The 18,210-nt window shown below is 38.7% G+C and overlaps 1 protein-coding gene across 2 annotated transcripts in view; it reads left to right on the top strand.

The window, feature by feature from the left end:
- The window catches only part of LOC118334961 (solute carrier family 12 member 7-like), a gene marked incomplete in the record, with an annotated part of 29,904 nt that extends 13,551 nt beyond the window's left edge, over positions 1–16,353 (top strand). The window contains 23 exon segments of one of the 2 annotated variants that reach the window (XM_035671067.1): positions 1,946–2,000; positions 3,052–3,182; positions 3,284–3,408; positions 3,494–3,598; positions 4,208–4,419; positions 4,517–4,684; positions 5,618–5,716; positions 5,946–6,003; positions 6,263–6,437; positions 6,562–6,680; positions 6,778–6,876; positions 7,001–7,120; positions 7,833–7,937; positions 8,299–8,467; positions 8,620–8,815; positions 9,141–9,310; positions 10,025–10,156; positions 10,283–10,390; positions 11,618–11,719; positions 12,998–13,167; positions 13,534–13,548; positions 13,829–13,962; positions 14,734–16,353. In XM_035671067.1, the coding sequence (XP_035526960.1) occupies positions 1,946–2,000; positions 3,052–3,182; positions 3,284–3,408; positions 3,494–3,598; positions 4,208–4,419; positions 4,517–4,684; positions 5,618–5,716; positions 5,946–6,003; positions 6,263–6,437; positions 6,562–6,680; positions 6,778–6,876; positions 7,001–7,120; positions 7,833–7,937; positions 8,299–8,467; positions 8,620–8,815; positions 9,141–9,310; positions 10,025–10,156; positions 10,283–10,390; positions 11,618–11,719; positions 12,998–13,167; positions 13,534–13,548; positions 13,829–13,962; positions 14,734–14,825 (2,859 nt within the window). 2 annotated transcript variants of the gene reach the window in all.
- Between the last annotated feature and the right edge of the window lie 1,857 nt (positions 16,354–18,210).

The following is an 18,210-nucleotide window of genomic DNA, read 5'->3' as shown; positions in this document are numbered from 1 at the left end:
CGAGCTAGTTCAGGCAGGTCAATCTCGAGCTGCGCTGATTACCCCACACATGCATGGCCTTATTCCATAATCACTAACCAAGTGAACCAATCTGGCGGTCCTATTTAAACTGCAGAATTTCCCAGCTCTCCCTCTGCTCTGTCAATGCCGCTGTTGCCCTGCATCGCGTATTGCTGTTGCTCTGTAAAGCTATTGCTGCTGCCTGCCGCTGTAAGCCCACACCCACCACCCCAGCATCCACCTGTAGGACTCCGAGGGCGGTTTAAGGTATTTGCGCATCACTTTCCCCGCAATATCTCTATGTAAACTATCTGCAGGGGAGTGATGAGGTCGGAACCTAGAAGCCAATATCTATAATATGCTGTACTGCTTAATAAACATCCAAACGTGAGTTGGCTGACTGAAATGCAACTTGTCACACTGTGTGTAGCTCGCAGGCTTCGCTCCATAAGTGATACTGTGAATGAAGAAAAGACAAACAAACAGTCCCTCTTGGCCATTCTTTATCATTCTATAAATGCCTGAACGGAACAATGACATGTCTGAGATTGATTCTGAGATTTACAGCGTGGCAGACACACTGGGAGGCCAATCGATACGCCCTTCTTGGAAGTGGTGTTGATTAATGACGTGCATTAATCTCCACGTCTGACCTCAGAGCAGAGTCCCCAAAGCAAGCACAAAATAATCTTATTTACAACCATGGATCATACGTCAGCTCCACGTGGCCAAACAGAGAGCTGACTGTTTGAAAAGTCTGAACTTAATTGCTTGGTGCTCATGTGATGTGATGTGTGATAATGTCAACAACCCTCCTCCACTACATACCCACTCCATCAGAGATGTATCAGAAACTGTCAGTACCATCTGGCATCTGATATCTGGAAAGATTCTGGCGAGACGCACTGGTCCTTTAAATATGCATTTAGATGCTTTTTATTGTCTTTTTTTATAACTGTGAAGAACAATGAAACCCTGATTTTGAGTGTTATGTATGTAATGTAAGTTATTTTCTTCAGATGGTTCCTGTCTAAACCGAAAACAGCAGCATTTAACATTTGAAAAGTTTGGCTGTCTCCTCTACTGCTTGCCCATCTTTTATGTATGACTCAATATAAGGTCAAGGGTCATTTGTGGTCCCAGAATAGCGTGTGGAGATTTACAAAGAAGAGTTTGAGGACTACTGTAGTTAGGTCTGATTTCCCACCTGAACTTGAACCCAATTCCTTTCCCCCATGGGCAGGTAGAGATGAATGTAGTCGAGAATCTAATAAAGAATGAAACTCGGTTGACCTTTTAATATTCTTAAAGCTAAGATTTTCTGTTTAGATATCTCCAGGCATAAAGCTTTGTCTCGTTCATCCTTAAAGGGTTAGTTTGGAGTTTTTGAAATGGGGTTGTATGAGGTATTTTAGCCATCTAAGAAAAGGCCCACCAAAACCATATCAGTATCAGTTCATGTGTACACTATTTAGAGTATTTTCATGGGTACCTCGACATCATACAGCCTTTTGCGACAGATGTCTTTATTCCAGTCTATTCCCAACATCTCTGCACTGTTTGTCTGTTTGTTGGTTTGTATAGGGTTTTTTCCCCTTGTTTTTCTTGTTTTTGTTTTGTATTGGTTTCCTTTTTTTCCTGAAATAATCTCAGTAAAAAATATTGGTAACCAGATAAGTACAGTGAACCCTTTAGGGAACCCACAGGGTCTATTTACACCCCCCCTTGGAGAAAGAAATCGAAACAACAAATAAAATTTGACCAGATCAGATTTTTCAGAGCTCGATCTCTGAGGGAGGACTCCTACAGTTCTAAGGAATTATGGGAAGAGAATTTAGGGTCTTCTATAGGTCACTGTTTGTCTGTCAGTGCAGAAACTGCACACTTATCACCTGTGTTTTCTCCCATCCAGAAATTAACATCTGTCCTCTTTCTCTCCACACAGACCTTGCTCACAGCCATATCAATGAGTGCCATAGCAACCAATGGAGTTGTCCCAGGTACATTCTGACATGTTGCACTCATCATTTTTCTATTCCACTTGTGATATTTATATGCAATGACTTCCAAATGCAGCTGCAACTGTTAGGAGATACATTGAAGCTTCCCCACTGCCAGAATTCGAAGTAATTTATACTGATAACCGTATCTATACGACCTTCAGATATATTATGGTCATCATGACACAACAGAGACACTGAAGAACATAAATAAATACGTTTCACTATTTGTTAGATAATTAAATAAGCAGGAAATAATATGGGGGTTACATTGTTAGTTAGAGCAGTGGTTCTCAACCTATGGCCAGATATATGCAACCTAAGACAAGAGTCAAACATAGACAGTGCTTCATTTTAAAAGGTTCACAATCCAAAACATGTAGATTTTATATGTCAGGAAATAGCCTCCATGTAAACCCAAGTAGATATTAATATTATTTGTTATTAGAAACTTAATTTTCACACAGTTTTTCTTCCTATGGTTTGTAACAGATGACATGTTCCTTTCCAGGAACCTCCCCAGGAAATTACATAACAGTTCCTTTCTAGGAAATTGTTAAGAAACTATGAAAAATTAAGGTTTGTTTTCAGTGTACATGGGCACGATGAAGTCAAAGGTTTTTCCATCCAAAAAGCAGTATGAGATTTTCTTCATTTATATGCAGGTATTTAATCTATCAAATAACAATTTATGCAAAATAGGATCAAATTGTTTAACATTATTTCTGTAATAATGTTAGTTTACCCACAAAAAAAGCATCTTAAATTACTGCACTATAATGCACTAGCCCTAAAATCACCTATAATTTCCCTGAGACCTGCTACTTCATGATCAGTGTTATGATGTTATATAAAAAAGTTTGACAAAAATGTCAGTGTTATTTCAAATGTCAACCTTTAACCTTTAAACTCAACAAATACTGTTTTATCTTTAGTACAAAGAGCTCTGCATTATTATTCCTGCACTATGTTTGATCTGTGCTTGTGTCTGGAACTAAAACAGAAGGAATACCTTTGGCAGTAGTCTAACCAGGATTTCATTTCTCAAAAGCCGGTGGCTCGTACTACATGATCTCCAGATCATTGGGTCCGGAGTTTGGAGGAGCGGTGGGTCTCTGCTTCTACCTCGGAACCACCTTCGCTGGATCCATGTATATACTGGGCACCATAGAGATTCTGCTGGTATGTTACCACTATGACAGCTACATCAGTAGTCACTTCTGCTGTACAGCATAGCAATGACACACACTCTCTTTTTTTTTTTGCTCTCTCCCCTCTGCCAGACGTACATTGTTCCAACAGCAACAGTGTTTAAAGGAACCGACGATGAAGCAAGGCTCAACAACATGCGTGTTTATGGCACATGCTGCCTGGTCCTGATGGCGTTGGTAGTGTTTGTAGGGGTGAAGTAAGTATCCACCGACACACACACACATACACACACACACACCCAAAGGCATACAGACCAACACTTACTCCCCTTCTGTCTGCAGGTATGTGAACAAACTGGCTCTGGTTTTTCTGGCCTGTGTGATTCTGTCCATCATGGCCACTTATGCAGGAGTAATCAAGACGATGATCGAACCACCAGAATTTAAGTAAGTTACCAACAGCTAAATAACCTTTTCCAATTAAACACTAACATGTTTTCGAGAGTAAAATGTCCTTAAAAACTAAATTCCCTGTTCCCCTTTTTGATTGTCATTGCACGCTCAATGCGTCTCGTTTAATGTGTTGATGTTGTTGTATTTCAACATGTTGATGCTATCAGGGTTATCATTGGTCTAAGTTTTGGAACAGTTCCCATAATAATTTGGGGGATGTAAACAAAAAGTACAATGTTGGAATCACACTGTAGGCTCCAGTTTGAGCCCTGATTTTTATTTGCCAATATTTGTTTACATTTTGGTAAATTTTCACCATCAAAAGTGTTCTGAATGATTTGCAGTATGATTTGCATTCACACTGGCCCAGAAAAATAATATGATATGCTATTATGTATTATGTAGTTGATTGCTGCTGATTGTGACCACAGCGACAGAGCTTTGGTTGTTGCTGTGATTGTGGGTGTAGTCATGGGTTTAAGGTTTATGATGTTATCAGTGACTAAAACCAAAATGGAAAATTCCTCTTTCATTTATTTATACTTTTTTAAGTCTAACCATCATTCCATCTAACAACACTCCTTTTTTCTTTCTCCTCCGCAGTGTCTGTCTGTTGGGAAACCGATCTCTAAGCAATGAAAAGTTTGAAACATGCGCAAAGACGCAGATTGTGAAAAACCAAACTGTGACCACTAAGCTATGGAGCGTCTTCTGTGACAGTGAATACCCCAACGCAACCTGTAATGAATACTTCACCTCAAACAACCTGACAGAGATACAGGCCATACCTGGGCTCCTGAGTGGAGTTATCAAAGGTGAGAAAGACGAGAGGAAGGATTCCTCTTGCTTATTTCACATGGTGCCACAATCTTAATGTGCGTCCAGCTGATGATTCTTTTCTCTGTCCGTCAGAAAACCTGTGGGGCGACTACGGTCCAGCTGGTATGTACATAGAGAACAAAGACCAGCCTTCTGTACAACTCCTGGACACGCCTATAGACACAGATAAGCCCTATGTCTTCAATGACATCACCACCTACTTCACTCTGCTTGTGGGAATATACTTCCCCTCTGTTACAGGTAGATGCTTTATTCCATCAAATACCAAACAAATAATAATATGTTAGGAGCATGACATTATATCCAATACTGATATTATTTGAGAGGCTTTATATGCTCAATGTAGAATTTCTCTAAGAAAGCATACCAATAATTATGAGCATCAGTATGGCTTTAGAAAGGATAATTCTACCTACATGGTATAAGCTTGTAGACAAAATACATGCAGCTATAAATGATAACAAATTTGCAAACAACACATTTTTTAGATGATAGTTTATTAGCCAAATTAAAACACTATGATTTCCATGGTGATACACTAAAGTGGTTGCATGAGTGAAAGAGAGCAATATGTATTAACTAATGGTTGTGCTTCAAACAGTTCATATAACATGTGGTGTACCACAAGGATCTATTTTAGGACCCTTATTATTTCTTATATACATGAATGATTTTTTAACATTATGTACATTTTCTTTTCCGGCTTTGTTTGCTGATGATACCAATATGATTTTCTCACACAGTCTAGTAAATAATACAATGAGGAATTGTATTAGAAAAGAGTCTCCTTAGGGTAGAGGAGTATTATTTTATTTAGATTTTATGCAAATGTTATGTGTGTGCACTAGGGTACTTTTACTTAATTTGAGTATTACTATATTACTATATAGTACTTTATACTTGTAATCCACTACATATCAGAGAGAAATATTGTACCTTTTACTTAACTACATGTATTTGATTTGAAAAATACTTTTAGGACTAAATAATACTCGAGTTATAGTACAATACTTGTAATTTTAATACATTTTGCTTTTAATACTTTTCTTAATGTACTTTAGCTGAAGTCATTTTAAAAATCTGAGTATTATCACAGTGTAGTATTGATACCTTTACATATACTTCAACCACCACTGACAATAACTTTTATGTTGTGTGTTTGCTTGCTTTCAGGTATAATGGCTGGTTCTAACAGGTCCGGTGATCTCAGAGATGCCCAGAGGTCCATTCCAATAGGAACCATAATGGCTATTCTCACCACCTCTTTCATTTGTATCCTCTAGGATCTAGACTCTTTCTAAGTGTGTTTGCAGCCGATACGCAGTGACTTATAAACTAACCTTTGAATGTGCACACACAAGCATGTGTAGGAGTTGACGACAGGGAGCAGCAAGACTGATTTAATCAGCTATGTTGTTATTTATTTGTATAATGTAACAGATAAGGCTGTTAAAAAGTAAATGCACAGTGCGGGTATTTCCATCTTAACTTCATGGTCCAGACATCTCCTGTGTGGTCTTGTTTGGAGCCTGTATTGAAGGAGTGGTGCTGAGAGACAAGTGAGTGTATTTTTAATTATTTACTTATTGTAATTTTGTAGTGAAACAAATGGTGGTACTCTGCTATTTTGACATCTTGTAAGTGCTCATTAGCTTTTAAATATAGTGGTTTTTAGAAAACAATATACTGTTTACTGGGAAGTGAAATGTGAAATATTTTTCCAGTTGTTCCTAAAATGCTGTGCATACACAGAGTACACTAAATTAGAAGTATATTTATTCAGTCACACAAATGTGTGTATGCTTGTGGATGTTTCAGATTTGGTTACTCGGTAAAGAAGAACCCAGTAATTGGTATTCTGGCCTGGCCGTCACCCTGGGTGATCGTGATTGGCTCGTTTTTCTCCTGCTGCGGGGCGGGACTTCAGAGCCTCACTGGCGCTCCCCGGCTACTGCAGGCCATCGCTCGGGATGGCATCATCCCGTTCTTACAGGTCAGTGCTAAAGTAATGAGACATCTGGAAGCTACTGTGCTGTTTGACATTGATAAGACGTGTATGTATTTGTGTTTCTGCTATTTAATGGAGCACTGTATTGGACCATTTCTGTCTTTCTTAGGTCTTTGGCCATGGGAAGGCTAATGGTGAGCCAACCTGGGCTCTGTTGCTGACAGTAGGGATCTGTGAGATAGGAATCCTCATCGCTTCTCTGGATGCTGTGGCCCCCATCCTCTCCATGTACGTGGTTTAATACTAGAAAATACAAATCTATCCTATTTGCCAAAGTAATTGCTTTCCCTCTTTAATAATAATTTCCATCTCTGTGCTTGCTCAGGTTTTTCCTCATGTGCTATCTGTTTGTTAACCTGGCCTGTGCTGTTCAGACTTTGCTCTGTACCCCCAACTGGAGACCTCGCTTCAAGTTCTATCACTGGTAAGAACAGCTTCCAACTAAACTCAAAATAAATTCTGCAAATGTTATTAAATGTAAAAAAGATTTCCAGTTTTTATTAAAACCACAGACTGTTGCAGTAATACGTACTGTATGTATCCTGTAGGACCCTGTCTTTCTTAGGGATGAGTCTGTGTCTATCTCTCATGTTCATCTCCTCCTGGTACTACGCCTTGGTTGCCATGGTGATAGCCGGCTGTATCTACAAGTACATTGAGTACAAAGGGTGAGTTTTCAGGTCCAGAGATTAATCAAATCAAAACGGCTTTAAACGCCTCATTATTGGTAGTATCCAAGCAAAACTAGCCACTGTTAATAAGTGTTGTGAAAGTGGAGTAAAGTTTTGTTTGTGAAGTTAAATGAAGCATAGTTTCTCGCTTGATCTATAGATATCCACAAGTGGTAGCCAAACAGTATAACACAGACATTCTCGGTTTTCTTTGATGGCACAGGAGAAAACAATGATTTACCCTCACTGTGCTTGCATTATTACTACACCATTAAAATAACTGCTCATTTTAAAGTATTGCAGCAGAAAAGGTTGATGAAAATGGCAAAAAAAAAAAAAGTTTTTTTTTTTTTGCATTTTTTGAATGAGTTAGTGTGCTTAATGGGAAGGGAAACCCTTTTTCCAAATAAGTTCTGATGTATAACATTTTACTCACATGACTGATGAGCAGGTTCTGCACCGACAGTCTCCTAATCGGTTCCATGGCTCTAGGATTCATCCTTGATAACACCACACAGCTCTAATGTAACAATACATGACCACTTGCTATATCTTCTTAAAACCCATGAATTGTGTGCTTGGAGATGTGGATGTAATTTCTCTCAAGACAGCGGTGAAGGCTTAATGTATTGTATGCCAGACACATTTGCATATCTATTTATTCTTAAATATTTGGAAAACAGGTGTTACTTTGCTGTTTTGGTTGCAGGGCAGTGAAGGAATGGGGAGACGGGATCAGAGGTCTGTCCTTAAATGCAGCACGCTATGCTCTCATCCGGCTGGAAGAAGCACCACTGCACACCAAAAACTGGAGGTGAGTGTGTGTGTGTGTGTGCACTGTGATTTGCTTTAATCATAATGAAGCCAGGGGAATTGACACACAAAACTATAGTAATTAGTATTATTTGTGGGATCTTTATTTCTTGTTATGCCGAGATTGCTTCTTAAGTTATTTTCCCTACACGTTTCCAAAAATATAATCCACAGGCAATACCTGCTGTCTACATTACCCATAATACAGCTCAACTGCTGAAAGTTCAGCTCACTTTCCCTTTAACAAACTTATTTTCACAATCTGGTTTGGATTTATATCATAAATTGTTAATATTTAATTCTTAATGCTTAATTTGCACTCACATTTTTGCTTGTATTCCACCACATAAATGTCTTTTCAGGCCTCAGCTGTTGGTGTTGTGTAAGTTGGACTCGGACCTGTCAGTGAAACACCCTCGCCTCCTGTCCTTTAGTACACAGCTCAAAGCAGGAAAGGGACTGACCATCGTCTGTTCAGTCCTGGAGGGAACCTACATGACCCGGGGCAATGAGGCCAAGACTGGAGAGCAGGTTTGTCAATTTACTAATCAGTTCATTTGTTCATCTGCTCTGCCTGTTTAGTCCTTTGCAGGGTTTCCCAGTGTTCAGGTTGCAGGTCTATGTCGTGTCTTTAATATAAGCTCTAAATAATGTCAAAATAAAGCTTAACTTGGTCCCTGCAGAACTTGAAAGCAGCCATGGCTTCAGAGCGGATGAAGGGTTTCTCCCATGTGGTGGTATCCTCAAACCTGCGTGATGGTTTCTCCCTGCTCATCCAGTCAGCAGGACTGGGAGGAATGAAACACAACGCTGTCCTGATGGCCTGGCCGACAGGTTGGACACAAGCCCGGGACTCCTCCGCAAGGAGGAACTTCATAGGTAAACTGAACAGGCATGTCTTGAAGGAAGTGTGTGACAAAATCAAATCAAATCAGACAAAATTACACTTAATTAAGTTGATATGTAGAATAATTAATGTTCCCTGCATTCAATTGATTTTTAAAGGTAAGAATAACCTATATTTCTACAGTAATAAGAGCTTTTCTCTTGTCATACCAACAACTTTACTGGTATGATTTTAACACAAGAGTTTGAAGACACAAAGGAGTTGTAAGAAGTAGAGGGAACCTTTATCTCTGCAAGAGAAAAAAGGAAAGGCAAAGAAAGCAGCCCTGACATAGAAACATTCGATTACTCTCGACAGAAACGGTAAGAGAAACGACGGCAGCTCATCAGGCTCTGCTGGTTGCTAAGAACATCGACCATTTCCCCAGTAACCAGGAGCGTCTGAAGGAGGGAACCATTGATGTGTGGTGGATCGTACATGATGGTGGACTACTCATGCTGCTGCCTTTTCTACTGAGTCAACACAAGGTGTGTGTGTGTGTGTTGTCTAAATTGTCTTTTCCTTTTTCCTTTTAGATAATTTAATGGGTTTTACTGCAAGTATTATCAAAGTAGAAACACAACCGCTTTATAGATAACTCTTAAAACAAAGGAAATAATTATCATTAATAATGTAAAAACCATAGTAGCCTACAGAGAATAAACTTCAGCTTTCAGCTTTTTATACATATTTTACTGTATGCATAACTAAACACAACATGTTTCTGATATTTGAGGGTGTTTTATGAAACAATACAGACCCAACTGTTTTCTAACAATCACCAGATAGGATCATGGTTAGGCCAAGCCTCTTTCTCAAATCAGTGGTGTTGTTAGTGTTTTAACAAATAAAACGAAGGGTTAAATTAAACTTCCCTGATAACCGTGTTCTTCTTTGCCCAAACATTTTCTCTACCGTGTTTGTTTTACATGTGATAGTGATTTATTTTACCAGCCTTTCAATCTTTAACAGTTATATTGTTCTATAAAGCAACTTCTGTTTGTGCCATAAAATAATTCAATGGACATTCTTATAAATGCAGGCAGGTATCACACAATTTACATTTAGTGTAGTGGCTAATTCACTATTAATAATAAAAAAAATCAGATGGCTTAATTGCTTAGAGTTTTTTGCTCACATTTCCCTCCTGTGTACAGTGTGTAAAACCAGAGCATATACTGATACATGTCCTATCTCTGTAGGTATGGAGGAAGTGTAAAATGCGAATCTTCACGGTGGCCCAGATGGACGACAATTCCATCCAGATGAAGAAGGACCTCCAGATGTTTCTCTACCATCTACGCCTGGATGCAGAGGTGGAGGTGGTGGAAATGGTGAGACTATTTGCAGGCTGATTGTTCACTTAAAACTGCTGTAAATGAGAACGCTAGCCACGGCAAATAAATCAAATGACTATTTTTCTAAATCTGCAACTGAAAATGTTCTATGTGTCCCTCCAGCATGACAGTGACATCTCAGCCTTCACCTATGAGAAGACCCTGGTGATGGAGCAGAGGTCTCAGATGCTTAAACAGATGCAGCTGTCCCGCACTGAGAGGGAGAGAGAGGTACTAAAACTCACATTACATAACACATCCGCTGTAAGAAATCATGCACTGTAAAAAAAAAAAAAAAAAAAATATGGCAATAGCTCCGGGCTTCATGCTGTTGCTTATGACATTACACCCCCTTTACACTTTGCATTAAAATGTGTTTTGGGTGTGTGACCACATAAAAGAACAGATGGAAATGCACCCAAGACGCAGTGAGGACAGATCCGATCTGATCAGAAGTTGTTGAGTTTAGATATGCCCCTAATTAAGGATTATGTTCTATTTATTATTTTGTGCCATGAAAGCACTAAAAGATGTATTTTTCAACAGAACTGCATTAAAAGTGAAAGCAATATGGGTGGAAATGAATAATGTACAGTAGGAAAAAACTGAGCAGCTGACTGTTTATGTGCAAAGCTAACTAGAACTTCAAATCTTTTTATGTTATGTTTGTTGTCTTGATATTGGGATGGTGTGTAATGATGCAAAAAAATAATAACAAATTTATAATTCCCCTTAAATCCATTGAAACTAAAGTAATGAGCCCGTTTTGAAACTGTAAGGTGGAGAAAGTACAGATATTTGTGTAAAAAGGTAGGGGGTAAAAGTAAAGTGTTTTTTAAGGCAGTCTGGGGCGGATTTGCTGCCACTTTGCTCTAGAGGAGAGAGATCCAATCTCAGTGGGGATAAGAATGCATTTATACCATATGTAAACGCAAAGGCAAGATTGGATTGATTAACACGTCCGGATACAGATCTCATTTTAATATCAGGTGTAAATGGGGTGTCATATTATATGACATTTTCTGATGCGGTTAAAATATACATTGAGCCCATATATGAGTTGTGTTGTACCATCTAGAAGTAACCTAGGTAGCATTGTATTATTGTATGCAAGTATAATGACAATTACACTTAATTCAATTGAAAGTGTACACATAAATACTCTCCACAACACTTTAAAAACACACTACAAATCTCCTTGGTCAAGTTAATGTGAAACTACGCTATAAAAAAAAAATGTCTGCAGCACTATTAAATGTTCAGAGGTACAGCACACATTACTACTGTCAAATATTCAGATATAACAAACCGTATACAGCCCAATAAGATATTGAAGCTGTAATACACGGATACAGCTACCCACCTCCTAAAGAAAAAGGTGTAGCACTTACTCTTCTGCTGATGTTGACCTTTGAACTCTTCCCCCAACCTGGCTGTGTGATTGGTCAACGGGCTCAGATTCAGAGCATCACAGATGTATCGCGTGGCTCCATAAAGCGGAAGAAGTCGCCGGGTGCTGTCGCCTTTTCCCTCAACACGCCTTGCATACCTGAGGATGAGGTAGTCGTGGCAACCAAACAGCTCGTAGTAACCAACCATGATGCCACTGGTCCCTCCATTTATCCATGCCATCCTTTCTCACGTCATAATCCATTCATAACAACTGCAATGCTTCAGACAGTGCTGTCATCAGAGAAATAATGTTGAGCCTCAGTGTTTGCCGTCCTCCTTCCAGTCAATGTACTGGAGAAGCTGACCAGGCAAAGACAATGACACCAAATGCTGCCACTAGAGGTCGACAAATTCCTCACTGAGTGCCTGTAAATATGCCCCAGACTCCCAGTAGTGGAGGTCTGTATGAGACTCTGGATTACTAACCATTACATCCTCTCCTTCACACAGTCAACACTTCAGTCTGTTTACAGTTGAAAATCTGTCTGTTCCATTCTGCAGGGAAAATAAGATTATGGTTTGTTCTTGAGTGAAAACTGTAAACAAAAAAACAGTAGGCCTATACCTCAACATTTCAGTCATTTCCGTGAAGAAAACTAAATTAAATTATAATTATTTTGGAAGTTTAGATTATTTGTTAATATAACCTTGACCTAAACACAAGCTATGTTAAAAGAGCCTTCACTCTCTGATAAACAGCCTCGTCCTGCATTAGTGCGCAGTAGAAATAACCAAAGACCAAATAAAACAACGGCCAAGCGTCAGGGCGAAGGAAACACTGTAAAAACAAGTAAAAGTTTTAAAGAGTTACAAAAGGTCTTAATATTTTGCAGGAGGAGACAAGAGAGGGATATTGTATTTCATTATGTCTTTAATGGAGATAACATGAACAGACCAGGAGGTGTACTGCGTACACTGTAAACTACAATGTGTTAGTTTCTGTGTTCTTTACCTGCATGTGCTGTCATACCCATAAAGCTGTCTATCACTTTACTGCCATAAAAATAACTACATCTACATAATTTGTCTTCATATTCCCTTCTGCTCATATGTCCATGTCCCTCATAACTATGTAGATATCTCTGCAATGACATTCATCTTTGTGGTGTTTTTTTCCCCAGTAATAGTAAGTTAAAACACACAGTACTACTGGACAGAAATGCAGAATCTGAATAGTAAAAGTAGATAAGTTAATAGAATAATTGTAAGTCATATTACTGTTTCTCCAGAGCTACCAGACAGAGTTTGAGTTACCATAAATAAATTTCATTGGAAATCCAATGTTTTATTGGTAGAAATTAGAAACGAACAAGGATCTGACATGGCTGAGAACTACAACAACCAAACTGTCTTTTTATCATCTCACTTGTCATTTTTTGTTTTTAGGCCCAGCTGATCCACGACAGAAACACAGCGTGTCATTCTACAATGACTGACAAAGCTGCTGGTGCCACACCAGATCGTGTCCACATGACCTGGACCAAAGATAAACTGGTTCACGAGAGGAACAAACACAGAGAAGGCATGGGAGTCAAAGACATGTTTAATATGAAACCGTAAGTAGATACATGAGTAGATGTTTTTATCTATTGCACTTTTATCATTATTTTATTATTACTTGTGTTTTATTTATTCACATAAGCTGCTGTTGTACAGCACTTAGCTACAAGAACTATTAGTGATAGATTTGTAGTTGTAGTTATGGAGAGACTTATTTTAGCATATCCTATTATATTATTCAAGGATTGTCCCCTGAAGTGCATTCAATAACTTTCATGTCATTGGCTTGTGTGTTTGTAATGTGATGATGAACAGTCATGAAAAGTCTTGAGAAAGTAAAATCTAAATATCTGATAAACTCAAAGAGGAGCAGCTCTTATTGTTGCGTTAATGTTGGATATGTTTTTGCTCCCTTCCTCTAGTGAGTGGGAGAATCTGTAAGTCACTTTATCTTCCCCTCTTGTTTGCATGTGCATGAGCTCTCTGTGCCTGTTGTAAGAATAATCTTGCAATGCGTTGGGATGCTTAAATCACAGGTTCAGTTTGCATGATCGCGATTGTGCAGCTTGCATGTGTCTATGTAGTTGCCTGCACAGATCATCCGATTCCCAGCCACGCCTACTGTGCTTCCTGTAGACTGCTGATTCGGAGTGTTATACTAAAACAGTGAACATGATGAATGGCAGTGTTCTTATTAATGTCTGTGGTTTAATGTAGCAACCAGTCCAACGTGCGGCGGATGCACACAGCCGTGAAGCTGAACGAAGTGGTGGTCAAGAAATCCCAGAATTCACAGCTGGTGTTGCTGAACATGCCAGGCCCACCGAAGAACAAGAAAGGGGATGAGAACTGTATCCTTTTACTCAGTCGGTCACATTAAAGGAATAGTTAAAGATCCCCTGAAAAATCTTATTCAGCAGATGAATGTGAAAATATCCTTCTAGAGTCAAACTCTGCACAGACAGCATTCAAACAGCACACTGTAGGAACAAGAGGGGAAACACTGATTTCTGAGTTGAGGGGGGCTTTAAACATTTTGGGAGATACTTGTTTACTTTCTTGCCAAAATAGAGTTTGCCATGATAAAAACGATTCCAGTCTGTATGCAAAATATGAAGCTATAACCACCGTGCAGTTAGCTTAGCTTAGTTTAGCTTAGCTTAGTTTAGCATTATGACTCAGAATAGAGGGAAACAGCTAGCTCTGTTCAAAGTTCACAGATTCCACCTACCAACACCTTTAGAGCCTACTAATTGAAATGTACAAAAAAATGTAACCGGACAGTTATGGCTTAGATCTCAGTATGTCTAAAATGACAGCTACCACTATTATGCTATTACAACTCGCTTTACCTCCTGAGCCATAGCCCCGTATTGTGGTAATGTAGTGCTGTAAAAAAGTACAGTTCTCTCTGAAATGTAGTGAAGTACAAGTTTAAAGTAAGATTAAATGGATACACCCAAGAAAAATACAGGGACTGTACAGTAATCTGTACCTACGTACAGTACTCAGAGTCAAGGTACTTCATTATATTCCACCACTCTCAGGAGAATTTGTCACACGCAGAAAATGGAGGTCTTAACTGCTGTACAGTATGTCCTTAACCAGAATGCATCTCTCAGATATGGAGTTCCTGGAGGTCCTGATGGATGGCCTAGACCGTGTCGTGTTGGTTCGTGGAGGTGGTCGGGAGGTCATTACCATCTACTCCTAGTGCCAGGAGTTCTTAATCGTTTGGAAGGGCACTGGAAAAAAACACTCTTGGACAGTAGGACAGGGAGTTGACAGAGGAGGGAAATGGCTTTGAGATGGACAAAGATGTTGGACAGATGAAGTAGAGGTTGCTCCCTCTCATACTGCCAGGAGGAAAACAGCAACAGTGCCACTTACCATTTTGGAAGGCCGTGGTCGAAGGGAAGGACAGGGGAGTTTACCTGCAGTGCAGCCTCAGTGGGCTCAGAGGTTCTCTCTACACCCCCTCCTCCTCCTCCTCGGGCTCCCTAACTCCGCCACATCTGTACACTGTACAGATGAATGTACCGCTGCACTGTGGAGACGTTCTCCCCTCAGATAAACTTTGTAAGAGCAGTCATTTCAATTTAACATATTTCATTGCTTCACCAGGCACTTGTTGGAGGAAAGAACACCAACTACAGCTGGTTGTCATTTTTAGCATTTCACTGATTGTAGTTTCAATGAGGAGTGCCAACATAGCTGACAGTGCCACTGATGAAACTTTCCACTGATTTATAACAAGCACTGACTTTGGAATCATGGGATGAGTTGAACATGTTTTTAAGCCATTATATCTGACAGAATATCATGTATCACAAAATAAAGGCCCATTGAGTCCTGTCAGGGCAGTTAAAGGGCAAATGTGGCAATATTGATTGTAATCTATAGATTCTCTTGAACATTGCTTATCCACCGTTTTTGTTGTCACAGATAACATTAGTGTGCCATATGTGATGAAAAAGTACCAGATAGTAAAAATGCAACTTTTTTAGTTGATGATTTTTGTGTTTGAGGAAAACGTTACAGTGTGAGTGTGTGTGTGTGTGAGCTCAGCTCTTAACCTGCCAGCGTGCACTGATGAGGAAAACTGAGCAATGTGGAGCCTATGTAGTAGTGTTTTCATTTAATGTGATTTCATATGTTTTAAGCACAGATAACTTTAGCTATGGGACGTTTGTTCATGAAAAAAGACACACATAATAAACAAACCAAAGAAAAAGTTAATGTCTTTAAAAGACACTGAGTCCAGAAATACTTATGTGTTGCATTGCTATATATGTTTCCTGTGTCCCTGCAGAATCATAAAGGTATAATGTGAAAGAGAAGTTGTTAATGCTTTCGACTTGGACACAATAGCCTGCTGTGTTTAATTACATCATATAAGTGATATGCTGACCGTGATGACGACAATGGACCTCAGGCAAGAAGCAATATACAAACAAATATTCTCTTATCTTTGTTCATATCCACGATTTGTTTTTATTTTGTTTGTATCCGCTGACTTCTAGGATTGTTTTCTTATTTTTGATCTTCTTTTAGGTCAGAGAAAGTTTTATGGTGGTGGCTGAGAGCACTCTAACAAGATAAGAAAAAAAACATCCAGTTTTCACAGTCACAAATTTTTTGTCTCAATATCGTATAATAAGATTAGATTTTATGTTTCAGAGTAATTATAATGGCGGCATATTAGATTTGTGGACTACAGAAATACTATTGCTCCACTTGTTAATTTAGGTTTTTGATTTTCCACTCTGGAAAAATCACATTTACTTTAAGTTCATTTTACTCGTACATGGATTCCATATAATCTCATGCTCTTCAAAGTTCTTCTTCTTCTTATAGACATACATCTTAAATATCAATTTGTCATCATATGTATCGTCAATACTTCAACGTTATATAGATATTATATTTATGGCATATGCTAATGTCTTTTACTCTGCACTGAGCTATTTTAATTCATTTGTTTTTAGTCTCTTCTAGTGTCTAGCATCTATTTATCATCTATCTTTGTTTGGTGGCATCGCTCCAATTCTTCAAGGACAACACCTGCCCTTACTGTATAGTGTTTAGTGGGCATTATCTCTGCTAATAACAAACAGCCACTTGTCTTCATGGTTAAAGAAAGCATTAATGTAATTTATATTTTCAATTTCACTGTATTCCCAGGTTTCAGCAGTAACCTTGAGTGAGTGTAGAAATGATGTCCAAAACAATGAAAATAAAATCCCTGTTGTAATAAACCTGAATTATCCTAAAACTGCTGTTGGAAACGGGGAATAAAACAGTCACTTATCCATCCACACAACCCTACTTTCAAGAATCCCAACCTGTTCGCTGCTAATGTTTGCAGCACATTTGAACAAAGAACGACAACACTACGTTTGTGTGGCGTCATTCGTGCATCACTAGTTTTCTTCTTTCTCTGTTTTAAAATACTATCAATGTTATGTTTTGCTGAGCCGCCTCGCCATACCATTAAAAGGCCACACTTTGTTTGCGGCTACTGTGAAAAGTCTTAAGACATGTTTTAGTTTGACCGTCAGGGTATGTCTGTCTTAACGTGGGTTGAGTATAACTTATAGGATTATCGTACGACAATTGGCAATGCATCAAGCTTTGACTCTATGTCCCAGAAGTGTTATTTAGCCTTATACTTGGAAGTATTATGCGACATTCACATGGATTCAGCGCAATACACAAGACGGAATCCGAGATGCCATGTAAGTGGAATGAGAGCAGGACGTAAAATTACGCAGGTATACGTGGAGAAAAGATGGGGCATCTGGACATTGATGCTAATAATTCAGTAATTACTTATCATTTTGTTTTATTAGTTTTGATCCACTGCTGATGAGGTGCTGTCTGTGTGAATGCAGCACTATTCAAGTAGATTAGGATAAAGATAGTGTTAGCTACAGGATGGAGTTTTCTTTTATACTGTAAAAACCACAGTGAAGAGATAACTTTCTGTTATGAATTGGCACTATTCAAATAAAACTGAATTGAATTGAAAATGCTAAATTGGAATCTGGTATTTAACTATCATCCATCCAGACCAGCCCAACCAGCATGAGCAGCCATCAGCAGCTAGAAACTGTTTATATTGGCGAAATTATTTAACTTATTTATAATAACGAGTTAAATAATGTATTTAATATTATTACGCAATATTTTCACCAGATAACAGGATATTCTGCCATCCAGCACAACAAACAAATACTGACATCAACATCAAGAAAACAACAACAGGATTTTAATATTAAACAGAGGTGAAAGCATCATGTGTACCAGTTGGTCACTCATCTGTGACTCGTCTGTGACACACACAGACAAAAAGCAGGAAACATCAAAGCAGGAAGTGTGTATACAAAGGAAATGAAGCTGAATGACAGACCACATTTCTCTGATTGCTTGCTGTTACAAGTTCATTAACTGAGATTTAGGCCATCTAAATCAGAATCAATTGATGTTGCCACTTATTATCTACCGGAATTAAATCTCTTATAAAAAATCCATTGTTCTTTCCATTGTGGCTCACCTGAAGGTGATGATTGCACTCTCAGTTGAATCGGTTCCTGTGT

The sequence above is a fragment of the Morone saxatilis genome, unplaced genomic scaffold (genome assembly GCF_004916995.1).
Source record: "Morone saxatilis isolate NCDOM2014 unplaced genomic scaffold, NCSU_SB_2.0 Contig23, whole genome shotgun sequence".
Taxonomy (NCBI): domain Eukaryota; kingdom Metazoa; phylum Chordata; class Actinopteri; family Moronidae; genus Morone; species Morone saxatilis.
Note: the sequence above shows the minus strand (reverse complement) of the source record. Positions and strands in the feature narration are given on the sequence as shown.